Source organism: Micromesistius poutassou (genome assembly GCF_964030765.1).
Source record: "Micromesistius poutassou genome assembly, chromosome: 8".
Lineage (NCBI taxonomy): Eukaryota > Metazoa > Chordata > Actinopteri > Gadiformes > Gadidae > Micromesistius > Micromesistius poutassou.
The window spans coordinates 20,996,061-21,008,560 of record NC_140278.1 but is presented as its reverse complement, the minus strand read 5'-3'; the positions used below and the strand labels follow the sequence as shown (position 1 = coordinate 21,008,560).

The 12,500-nt window shown below is 50.1% G+C and overlaps 2 protein-coding genes across 3 annotated transcripts in view; one reads left to right on the top strand and one right to left on the bottom strand.

Annotated features, from left to right (window-relative positions):
• The window catches only part of LOC311351107 (uncharacterized protein), a 223,410-nt gene that overhangs the window by 166,565 nt on the left and 44,345 nt on the right, over positions 1-12,500 (bottom strand). The gene's annotated exons all lie outside the window — the stretch shown is intronic.
• Positions 1-12,500, top strand: part of LOC311351586 (uncharacterized protein) — a 31,268-nt gene that overhangs the window by 15,549 nt on the left and 3,219 nt on the right. Inside the window, exons 15-32 of the mRNA XM_084471759.1 lie at positions 2,174-2,242; positions 2,361-2,429; positions 2,888-2,956; positions 3,282-3,350; positions 4,470-4,541; positions 4,705-4,773; positions 5,523-5,594; positions 6,323-6,391; positions 6,495-6,563; positions 7,009-7,077; positions 7,186-7,254; positions 7,894-7,962; positions 8,165-8,233; positions 8,635-8,703; positions 9,506-9,586; positions 10,619-10,654; positions 10,750-10,786; positions 11,064-11,621. Coding sequence (XP_084327885.1) covers positions 2,174-2,242; positions 2,361-2,429; positions 2,888-2,956; positions 3,282-3,350; positions 4,470-4,541; positions 4,705-4,773; positions 5,523-5,594; positions 6,323-6,391; positions 6,495-6,563; positions 7,009-7,077; positions 7,186-7,254; positions 7,894-7,962; positions 8,165-8,233; positions 8,635-8,703; positions 9,506-9,586; positions 10,619-10,654; positions 10,750-10,786; positions 11,064-11,621 — 1,684 coding nt within the window. The remainder of the gene's footprint in view (positions 1-2,173; positions 2,243-2,360; positions 2,430-2,887; positions 2,957-3,281; positions 3,351-4,469; positions 4,542-4,704; positions 4,774-5,522; positions 5,595-6,322; positions 6,392-6,494; positions 6,564-7,008; positions 7,078-7,185; positions 7,255-7,893; positions 7,963-8,164; positions 8,234-8,634; positions 8,704-9,505; positions 9,587-10,618; positions 10,655-10,749; positions 10,787-11,063; positions 11,622-12,500) is intronic.

The window sequence follows — 12,500 nt, the reverse complement described above, 5'->3', positions numbered from 1 at the left end:
GACTAGAGTCCATTCACACATTATCACTGGACTAGAGTCCATTCACGCATTATCACTGGACTAGAGTCCATTCACACATTATCACTGGACTAGAGTCCATTCGCACATTATCACTGGACTAGAGTCCATTCACACATTATCACTGGACTAGAGTCCATTCACTCATTATCACTGGACTAGAGTCCATTCACACATTATCACTGGACTAGAGTCCATTCACGCATTATCACTGGACTAGAGTCCATTCACTCATTATCACTGGACGAGAGTCCAGTCACACATTATCACTGGACTAGAGTCCATTCACTCATTATCACTGGACTAGAGTCCATTCACTCATTATCACTGGACGAGAGTCCAGTCACACATTATCACTGGACTAGAGTCCAGTCGCACATTATCACTGGACTAGAGTCCATCCACACATTATCACTGGACTAGAGTCACGCATTATCACTGGACTAGAGTCCATTCACACATTATCACTGGACTAGAGTCCATTCACTCATTATCACTGGACTAGAGTCCATTCACTCATTATCACTGGACGAGAGTCCAGTCACACATTATCACTGGACTAGAGTCCATTCACTCATTATCACTGGACTAGAGTCCATTCACTCATTATCACTGGACGAGAGTCCAGTCACACATTATCACTGGACTAGAGTCCAGTCGCACATTATCACTGGACTAGAGTCCATTCACTCATTATCACTGGACTAGAGTCCATTCACTCATTATCACTGGACTAGAGTCCATTCGCACATTATCACTGGACTAGAGTCCATTCGCACATTATCACTGGACTAGAGTCCATTCGCACATTATCACTGGACTAGAGTCCATTCACACATTATCACTGGACTAGAGTCCATTCACTCATTATCACTGGACTAGAGTCCATTCACACATTATCACTGGACTAGAGTCCATTCACGCATTATCACTGGACTAGAGTCCATTCACACATTATCACTGGACTAGAGTCCATTCACGCATTATCACTGGACTAGAGTCACACATTATCACTGGTCTAGAGTCCATTCACACATTATCACTGGACTAGAGTCCATTTACGCATTATCACTGGACTAGAGTCCATTCACACATTATCACTGGACTAGAGTCCATTCACACATTATCACTGGACTAGAGTCCATTCACACATTATCACTGGACTAGAGTCCATTCACTCATTATCACTGGACGAGAGTCCATTCACTCATTATCACTGGACTAGAGTCCATTCACACATTATCACTGGACTAGAGTCCATTCACACATTATCACTGGACTAGAGTCCATTCACTCATTATCACTGGACTAGAGTCCATTCACACATTATCACTGGACTAGAGTCCATCCACGCATTATCACTGGACTAGAGTCCATTCACACATTATCACTGGACTAGAGTCCATTTACGCATTATCACTGGACTAGAGTCCATTCACACATTATCACTGGACTAGAGTCCATTCACACATTATCACTGGACTAGAGTCCATTCACACATTATCACTGGACTAGAGTCACACATTATCACTGGACTAGAGTCCATTCGGTATCAGCAGAAGGTCGTATTCAGAGTGACTCTCAAATGAGGCTGACATCAAAATATGCAATAAAAAATCAGGGTTACAGAAATGTAATCTAATGTGTAGAGCAATTCGAAACTCGAGATTTTAGACCGCATAGCCTACCCCACACCCACCTTACACACTTATATTTTACTTACGCAATTGTATTTTCTACGATCCTTGCAAATAGTACTTAGCATCGTGTAGCGTCTTATCCTTGCTATCTTTATTGTACACATGGAATTTGTTAACCTAGTGATGGTTAGTGTATACAGGGAATGGGTTAACCTAGTGATGGTTAGTGCTTGGCACTTGGTTCTGTGAACATCCTCACTTGTACCAACAGCGATATATTGTTTCTCTTTCTTCGGACAAATGTACTGATTGTCTGAAGTCGCTCTGGATCAAAGCGTCTGCTTGAATGTCAAAAATGTTAACGTAAAGTTCAGCTCAGTGAACCGGCTTCCTCTGGACGCCACACCAGAGCTGAAACAACAACTAGTGAGTCCCGGGGAGAGAAGTTCCCGGAATAGGTTCAGCGTGGCCTCATCATGCACTCATGTGTTGAACCCACCGCCGCTGTACCACAGGGGGACCGGGGGTACGCCGGCGTCCAGGGGGTCCGCGGGCCCCCAGGAAGTGGGGACAAAGGGGACAAGGTACATACACACACCCCCCCCTGCGGTGAAACAACCTATCCATTACTCCCATCGAACCGTCCAATGAAAACATGAACCCTGCTGCCGCCGATTGGCCGTCTGTCCCTGTCCCCCGCAGGGAACCCCAGGACCGCCGGGATTCCCAGGACGGATAGGGGCCCCGGGAACCGGACTTCTGGGGGAAAAGGTGAACTGGACGGAGGGGTGGATGGAATGGACGCTTGTCCTCCCTGGGGGGGGGGGTTGTTCCTCCTCCGTCACGCCCGTACAAACGAAGAATGAGAAGCCGTGCGAGCCTGCATCTTCTGTCGTTTCGTGTTTTTTTTGAGGGACTTCCACCATTGGCTGAGTGAGGTTAAAGTCAACAGCCAAATATAAGTTATTGAGTCTTACACAGTCTACGTGATTGAATTGTGATCATTTTATGGGATACTTGATGTGTCGTGTGTACTTGTGGATGGTTGGTGTGTTGTGGCTATTTGTGTATACTTGGTGTGTTGCGTCAGATTGGATGCCGGACACACAACTCGATCCTTGGTAAGAATTCGGATACGTCCGGACGTTTCTAGTCCCAGATGGGACACGGGGAAGGGATACTTGAGAAACACATGAACCCTAAAGTGACGCTCCCTCCTCTGCTGTCAGGGCGACGCGGGCGCCACAGGCGTGTCCGGGGCGAGAGGACCCCCGGGGATCGGGATACCGGGACCCAAGGTGAGAGCCACGGCGTCACGGAACGGGCCCCTCCACCGGCCGAAAGAATACTGAAACATACATGAAGTAAAAGCACTGGTACTATGAGTAAAATGTACTGAATCGAAGGTAAGAGTTAACCTGTAAACTGCACATTTAGAGGTAAAAGAAATGCATTAAAAAGATTTCATTTTAAAAAGAAGTTTGAGTCCAACACTTATCTCAACATGTTTCATTTCAAAAACCAAAATTTGAACAAAGTATTTTTCAAGTATTTCTTGACTTCTTCATTTCTCCGTACCACTAACGTCTGAGGCGTTCCCTCCCCCTCCGCGCCCCCCCGCAGGGGAACCAAGGGTTTCCAGGGGCCCCTGGAGTACCAGGAGAGAGGGCCATCGGGCAGCCGGGGCCCAAGGTAACTCCTCCACTCCTCCACTCCCTCACTCTGCGCCGTGTGTGGATGGGGTTTGTTCAGCGAGAGACACAGAGAGATACAGAGAAGAAAAGTCGTCAAGCTAGAAAGAGAAAACTATAGGAACATTGTGTCAACATAACTTAACACCTTCATTTACATTTTCTTAACATTTTCTTCTCGTTAAGTGTTCACAAGTTCTCGATTAAAAAGGTGTTGCGCGCACCTGTGTAGACAGGTGTTGTGTGTACCTGTGTAGACAGGTGTTGAGTGTACCTGTGTAGACAGGTGTTGTGTGTACCTGTGTAGACAGGTGTTGTGTGTACCTGTGTAGACAGGTGTTGCGCGCACCTGTGTAGACAGGTGTTGTGTGTACCTGTGTAGACAGGTGTTGTGTGTACCTGTGTAGACAGGTGTTGCGTGCACCTGTGTAGACAGGTGTTGAGTGTACCTGTGTAGACAGGTGTTGCGTGTACCTGTGTAGACAGGTGTTGAGTGTACCTGTGTAGACAGGTGTTGAGTGTACCTGTGTAGACAGGTGTTGAGTGTACCTGTGTAGACAGGTGTTGCGTGCACCTGTGTAGACAGGTGTTGTGTGCACCTGTGTAGACAGGTGTTGAGTGTACCTGTGTAGACAGGTGTTGAGTGTACCTGTGTAGACAGGTGTTGAGTGTACCTGTGTAGACAGGTGTTGAGTGTACCTGTGTAGACAGGTGTTGAGTGTATCTGTGTAGACAGGTGTTGAGTGTACCTGTGTAGACAGGTGTTGCGTGCACCTGTGTAGACAGGTGTTGTGTGCACCTGTGTAGACAGGTGTTGAGTGTACCTGTGTAGACAGGTGTTGCGTGTACCTGTGTAGACAGGTGTTGAGTGTATCTGTGTAGACAGGTGTTGAGTGTACCTGTGTAGACAGGTGTTGCGTGCACCTGTGTAGACAGGTGTTGCGTGCACCTGTGTAGACAGGTGTTGCGTGTACCTGTGTAGACAGGTGTTGCGTGTACCTGTGTAGACAGGTGTTGCGTGCACCTGTGTAGACAGGTGTTGCGTGCACCTGTGTAGACAGGTGTTGCGTGTACCTGTGTAGACAGGTGTTGCGTATCTGACCTGTTCGTCTTCTCTCAGGGAAACCCAGGAACCGAGGGTCTAACAGGTATCCCGGGTTCTGCAGGAGTGGATGGATTTCCAGGACAAAAGGTAACCGACTCTGCTTATCGAAGATCATCGAAGATTGGTGTTGATCTCAGCCAATGGAAGCCGTTGGCTGAGAAATCGTGCTCTGTTGGAATTGAAGTCGGGGTGTGGAAGGGGGGGCTTCATGCCTGGTGTTCCAAGGTTTTGTGTGTTTCCACGACCACAGGGTGACATCGGCTTCCCGGGGCTGCGAGGACCGGAAGGTGCTCCTGGTATCGGCGTCGCTGGAGCGAAGGTACCGGAATACCCTTCATTTCCATGTTTTGTTTAACCCAGGGATAATACCTCCGACTTACCAACTCAGTGACCCGTTGAAAGTATAAAGAAGATTGTGATGTTGAATTAGTACTTTACAGGTGTTGTTATGTACTTAATACTTGAATTGATTAATTGTATTTAGTCATTTAGTAGATGATTTATTTTAGATTACGCTCATTGACGAGCAGCTAGGGGTTAGGGAGTCCTGCTCGAGGGTGCCTCACTGGTAGACTGTGGATATGGGGTTCGAAACCCAGAACCCTTCGGTTTGGAGTCAAACAACCTCACCACGGCACTAGCCTTCATGTTTAAATAAATGTGGCTGTTAGCTCACCTTTTTTTAAATTTTCTTTATTTATTTTTTTATTTTATTAGTAACTTTGCCTTTATTTTCTCACTTTCTAAAATGCATTTTTATTAACTCTGCCTTTCTAAAATGTTTTTTTTAAACTTTGCCTTTATTTTCTATCTATTTTACTTTTTACTTATCTATTATTTTATTTTATTGTATGACAGTGTTTATACGTGAAGCACTTTGAGTCTGCCTTGTGTATGAAAAGTGCGTTATAAATAAAGTTGCCTTGCCTTGCCTTGCCTACCACCCTAGCAGAACAGCTAGGCACTTTACAGGCTCATCTGCACCACCTTCAGGCCTGCGACCCTGGCCTAGAAGGCATGTCCGTGTTTGTAAGTGTTTGTGCTGTCGTACCTCTCCTCCGTCTACAGGGAGACGGCGGGGAGCGAGGCTACAGGGGCCAGTCTGGGGTCGTCGGGCCGGTGGGCCCCGTCGGGCCCAAGGTTAGTACGGCCCAGCAGCGAGCGACGGCGGGAGGACCGACCGACCGACTGACGCTCAGTGATTTGTCACGCCTTTGGAACCGAACTCCCTCCGTCCGCACATTCCTCCGGCGTTCCCCCGGACCGCCGCCGCGCTGCTCGGACGGAGCACCTGCGGATCCACAACACCACGGAGAGGGAAACAAACACGTCCCTCCCCCAGATACAAACATGTGGTCCCAACATGTGGTCCCAGCTCACAGCGATTTATTTTAGATTACGCTCATTGACGAGCAGCGAGGGGCTAGGGGAGTCCTGCTGGAGGGTGCCTCACTGGTAGGCTGCGGATATGGGGTTTGAACCCAGAACCCTTCGGTTTGGAGTCAAACTGCGAACCGGAGGGTTTGACTGCAAACACAGAACTTTTAGAATCGCAGAACTTTAGCAATTTGGGAGACGCAAACTTATTCATCTTCCAAATTGCTAAAGTTCTGCAATGTGGATGTCATGTTCACCGTGACACTACTGTTCATATTTGTTTTACCACGGAGTTCACAACGCCTTCCGAACATTTTCCCAAAGCCTGATTTGACGGTGATCTATTCTAGATTTACGATTTAATGAAAACGTGTTTGAGAGTCTGTGTGTGTGTGTGTGTGCGTGTGTGTGTGTGTGTGTGTGCGTGTGCATGTGTGTCTGTGTGTGTGTGTGTGTGTGTGTGTGTGTGTGTGTGTGTGTGTCGTCGACAGGGGGAGCCCGGCGTCCACGGCCTAGCAGGTGCTATCGGACCTCCGGGACGGGGGATACCGGGAGCCAAAGTAAGAGCGGCGCTCAGCGCGCGGCCCGCCCGACGCGCAGCTGTCACCGGGACAAGGCCCGCACTCTGGGACCCCTCTCTGACGGCTTCTGGTCTCCTTCCAGGGGGACCCGGGGCCAAGCGGCCCAGCTGGAGACGTCGGAGCGCCGGGGAGATCCGGGACTGGACCCAAAGTCGGTTTTCATTGTCCTGAGCTTTGCTTAAGTTGTGGTTGGTTTTTTTTTTTTGTTGGTGTCCAGAGAAACTGGGCCGGAGTCGGTCTAGAGGAGTCTAGAGGAGGCCCCCTCCCGCTTCCAGGTGTGGAGAACATTCTGGGAACCGGAATGGACTGAACCACAGAGGGCTGGAGGGGGGGGGGGGGGGGGTGGGGTGGGGGGGCGGTGTTACACATGCGGAGCATCAGTAGTAAATACGAGTTAACCCCCTAGTTAATTATTTCCACTGAGATGACTCAGTACGAAACCCAGACTTTTTTTTTCCCATGATAAAAACAAAGAGCATATTTTACACTCTGGATCAAAGCCGTGGGATACGCATGTTGTCGTAGAACGATCTATAACCCCAAACATGCTTGCGGTGGCACTAAACACTACGCCCCCCCCCCCCCCCCCCCCCCAGGGAGACAGAGGCCCGCCAGGCCAGTCCGGGCCTGCCGGTCTGAGCGCCGAAGGCTTCCCAGGGCTGCCGGTGAGTGGAGAACCTTCTGTCCTTCTCTGCTTTAACTTCCTGCTGCCGGTACAAAATACAGCATCTCCCAGCGGAGAGGTGACCTCTCTCGTCTCTCGCACCCCCCAGGGACCTCCAGGGCAGATCGGACTACCGGGAGGACCTGGACCAGTAGGGACTGGTTTGCCTGGACCAAAGGTAAATGCATGTATCCGAATTGAGTTGTAGTAGTAGTAGAGACTAGTACTACTAGTAGTAGTAGTAGACTAGTGACACTCCAAGATCATAGATCCCGCCTCCTCTAATAAGGCCTGTGTTTGCATCCGTCAGTGTGCCTCAAAGTGTGTCCTGAATCATACTTTAAGCAGGTCCACGGTATAGTCTGTCTCTTTGTTTACTTTGACCCATTAAACCGTTAATGCTAAGCTAAAGCCTGTGCAGCTAAGCTAAAGCTAAAGCTAAAGCCGGCTAAAGCCCGTGCAGATAAATGGTTAAAATTCACGCAGACAAGACCCAATAGGGGGAGTAGTGGACGCCGGTTGTACAGCGGTCTGTCTGACAGGTCTACAACGAGTACCGTTCACAGGCTTAATGTGGAAATTAGTGACATCTAGTGGCGAGACGGGCCAATTCAGGAGGTGTTCAGTGGCTTGCGTACAGTTGGCTTAGTCATGACATGTGGCTTAGTTAGACGTGTGCATCATAAAGGAATGATTTCTCACTTATTTCTGTTTACAAAATTATGTTTGTTATTTTGAATAGTAATTATAATTTCGAAGGATTACCAGTGTGTGTTTTTTGTTAGTTAGTAAGTAAATGATGTTGTTAACGCTGTAGGGAGACAGAGGCTACCCTGGACCCACGGGTCCTTCTGGGCCCCAAGGGATCGGTGTTACTGGTGTCAAGGTAACGACTGCTCTATTGATCACCTGTTCTATTGATTGATTCTATTGATGACCTATTCTATTGATCACCTGTTACGATGCAGCAGCACTGGCCTGGAGTACAGGGTCACAAGACACAATACAGTGACATTAACATGTCACACGCATGTCTGCTCCAATACCAGCTCAATACCAGCTCAATGTTGTTTTGTTTTTCCTACCAGGGGTCGCTGGGTCGACCAGGAACCCCGGGCCCCCAAGGGATCCCTGGAGAGGGCATTCACGGGCCCAAGGTACTGTCCATCTTCAACTCCTGCTCTGATTGGCTAACCACCCCCCCAAAACCCACCTGCCTCCAGTGGACACCAGTACCCTGCTACTGGGATTTCCGGTGTCCACTGGAGTCAGGTGTTGTTTCATTTGACCCATATGAACAGCAGTCACTGGTGCGTGGGCGTACTGTAAACGCTGTTTGTTTCCACTGATCTGACGCCGTCTGTCTGTCTGTCTGTCTGTCTGTCTGTCTGTGTGTCCGTCTGTCTGTCTGTCTGTCTGTGTGTCCGTCTGTCTGTCTGTCTGTCTGTCTGTCTGTCTGTCTGTCTGTCTGTCTGTCTGTGTGTCCGTCTGTCTGTCTGTCTGTCTGTCTGTCTGTCTGTCTGTCTGTCTGTCTGTCTGTCTGTCTGTCTGTGACCAGGGGGAGGTCGGGTTCAGAGGGACCCCAGGACCCAGAGGCCCTCCAGGGGTCGGTCTCCAGGGGGAGAAGGTAATGTGAACTGGGTGAGGGTAATGAGGACCGGGTTAGGGTAATGAGGACAGGGTGAGGGTAACGAGGACCGGGTGAGGGTAATGAGGACAGGGTGAGGGTAATGAGGACAGGGTGAGGGTAATGAGGACCGGGTTAGGGTAACGAGGACAGGGTGAGGGTAATAAGGACCGGGTGAGGGTAATGAGGACAGGGTGAGGGTAATGAGGACAGGGTTAGGGTAACGAGGACAGGGTGAGGGTAATGAGGACCGGGTTAGGGTAACGAGGACAGGGTGAGGGTAATGAGGACCGGGTGAGGGTAATGAGGACAGGGTGAGGGTAATGAGGACAGGGTTAGGGTAACGAGGACAGGGTGAGGGTAATGAGGACAGGGTTAGGGTAATGAGGACCGGGTTAGGGTAATGAGGACCGGGTTAGGGTAATGAGGACAGGGTGAGGGTAATGAGGACAGGGTTAGGGTAACGAGGACAGGGTGAGGGTAATGAGGACAGGGTGAGGGTAATGAGGACCGGGTGAGGGTAATGAGGACAGGGTGAGGGTAATGAGGACCGGGTGAGGGTAATGAGGACAGGGTGAGGGTAATGAGGACAGGGTTAGGGTAATGAGGACCGGGTTAGGGTAATGAGGACCGGGTTAGGGTAACGTGGAATATTTGGAACATTTGCTGTTTTGTACTCTTGTTTATCACGTTTTATAATCAACATGATGATGATGATTGTGATTGAAGAAGTGCATCAGAGTGGACCGTTCGTACAGGCCTGAGTCAGACACGTCGTTGTGGCTTCCCTCTCTCCTTCCAGGGCGAGCGAGGGTTCAAAGGTGAATACGGGAGAGCGGGGGACAAGGGAGAGTCTGGAGAGCCAGGGGCTGTTGGACCCTGGGTAATGGACACTTTATTATTACATATTACATATTACATATTACATTAGATTATTACTGTTATATTAGTACTGCTTCTACTGTTATGATACTTAGACTATGACTGTTATATTAGTACTGTTAATACTGTTTATACGGTTAGGATAATTATAGTATTACTGTCAATACTGTTTTATTAACTCTTAATACGGTTTCTACTGTTATGCTAATCATAGTGTTACTGTGTTATTACTGTCATATTGTGTAATATTGTTTTATATTGTTTCTACTGATCAACTAATAATTGTTTTATTATTCTATTACCGTTACATGATCAAACACACTTTCCCAATCTTTGAATCCAGTGATTTCTATCTCTGGCCTCTCAGCTCCTCTCACACTCCTCTGTTCACCTGGCTGATTCACCACGGCCATCAGGCATGGCCGCATGGGCCAAACGATTCTTTTCCGGGAATCAGTTCTTTCGGTTCCCTTCACTGTCACAAATCGTTTGTTTGATTCGTTCGTTCAGTTCGTTCAGTTGGTTGAGTCATATGGTCTGTTACGTCATTTGGCGGGGCATCTCAGGTGTCTGGCCTCACCGCTTTGCTTGTAAACATGAGGTAGGACCGCGAATAGAGCCTTTTAAAACACCAGAAGGTCTCAGACGGTGACAGTGCTCGGGAAAACTGATCATTTCTGTAGCATTAGCCTACGACGCCGCTCGAGCATTACACTTGTCTGGTTTTAAGAAGCCCAAGCTGCCTCAACCACCATGAGAACGTTTTAGACTCAATCAATATGAAGTCGAGGGGAGACGAAGCTCTGTTCGTTTGTATCTTTTATTTACGCATTTACGTCATTTTTGTTTTATGTAAAAAAAAATTTAAAAAAAGAATCAGTTCTCTTGTTTTGGGAATCAGTTCTCGTCGTTCACCTTCGGGATTCGTTCGTTCTGACCGAATCGTTTCGCCAATCGCCCATCGCCCGACGGCCATCACAAGCTCGCCTATATGAGTGTCTAATGAAAGGTTCCTTCCTGTGTTGGCTGACAGGGCAGAGCAGGGCAGAAGGGGGAGCCAGGGCTCACGGTAAGAGCAACGCCGTAGTTACGACGACCGGCTAAGATTCAGCTCGGATTACCGCCTGCGAACGCCGCTCTAAAACCCATCTCCGTCTCTTACAGAGGGCTGATATCATAACCATAGTGAAATCCATTTGCAGTAAGTCTATTTTTTTTTTTTTTACTTTGATCGCTACTAAAATGTGTATCAACTGTAGAAAAACTGGAGAAAAATGGACCTGGCCTAACTGACGAAAATGTAACCGTGGAAACAGCACCTCCTCTGGTGAAACGCACGCCATTACAGCCCCTCCAATGGGAGCCGGGTGATGTCTTCTTAGCTAGGCCAGGCTAGCTGACCTCACAGGTCCCCCCCATTTAAGCCAATCAGAACGTCCCTCTCCCCCCCCCCCCTCGCCCTCCCCCTCCCCCAACAGGCTGCGGGGTGACGTGCCGGCAGACCCCCCTGGAGCTGGTGTTTGTGATCGACAGCTCTGAGAGCGTGGGCCCCGAGAACTTCGACCTGGTCAAGGACTTTGTGAACTCCGTGGTGGACCGCGCCTCCGTCGCCCCGGAGACCACGCGGGTGGGCGTGGTCCTGTACAGCCACGAGCACACCGTGGTGCTGGGCCTGGGCGAGGCCGCGTCGCGCGACCGCGTCAAGTCGGCGGTGCGCGCCATGCCCTACATGGGCGAGGGCACCTTCACGGGCAGCGCCATCCGCAGCGCCAGCCGCGTGTTCCTGTCGGCGGCGCGGCGCGGCGTGCGCAAGGTGGCGGTGGTGATCACGGACGGCCAGGCGGACGAGAGGGACGCCGTCAGCCTGGAGGGCGCCGTCCGGGAGGCCCACGGCAGCGGCATCGAGGTGTTCGTCGTCGGGGTGGTGAACCAGAGCGACGCGCTCTACCCGCAGTTCAGGAAGGAGCTGCACCTGATGGCGTCCGACCCCGACGACCAGCACGTCTGGATCATCAGGGACTTCGCCGCGCTGTTCGGTGAGCGGCATTGTGGGTATTACGGGTACTAGAGTGGGGTTAGGGGTACTGGAGTGGGGTTAGGGGTACTAGAGTGGGGTTAGGGGTACTAGAGTGGGGTTATGGGTACTAGAGTGGGGTTAGGGGTACTAGAGTGGGGTTAGGGGGTACTAGAGTGGGGTTAGGGGGTACTAGAGTGGGGTTAGGGGTACTAGAGTGGGGTTAGGGGTACTAGAGTGGGGTTAGGGGTACTAGAGTGGGGTTAGGGGTACTAGAGTGGGGTTACGGGTACTAGAGTGGGGTTACGGGTACTAGAGTGGGGTTAGGGGTACTAGAGTGGGGTTAGGGGTACTAGAGTGGGGTTAGGGGTACTAGAGTGGGGTTAGGGGTACTAGAGTGGGGTTAGGGGTACTAGAGTGGGGTTAGGGGTACTAGAGTGGGGTTAGGGGTACTAGAGTGGGGTTAGGGGTACTAGAGTGGGGTTAGGGGGTACTAGAGTGGGGTTAGGGGGTACTAGAGTGGGGTTAGGGGTACTAGAGTGGGGTTAGGGGTACTAGAGTGGGGTTATGGGTACTAGAGTGGGGTTAGGGGTACTAGAGTGGGGTTAGGGGGTACTAGAGTGGGGTTAGGGGTACTAGAGTGGGGTTAGGGGTACTAGACTGGGGTTAGGGGTACTAGAGTGGGGTTAGGGGTACTAGAGTGGGGTTAGGGGTACTAGAGTGGGGTTAGGGGTACTAGAGTGGGGTTACGGGTACTAGAGTTGGGTTAGGGGTACTAGAGTGGGGTTAGGGGTACTAGAGTGGGGTTAGGGGTACTAGAGTGGGGTTAGGGGTACTAGAGTGGGGTTAGGGGTACTAGAGTGGGGTTAGGGGTACTAGAGTGGGGTTATGGGTACTAGAG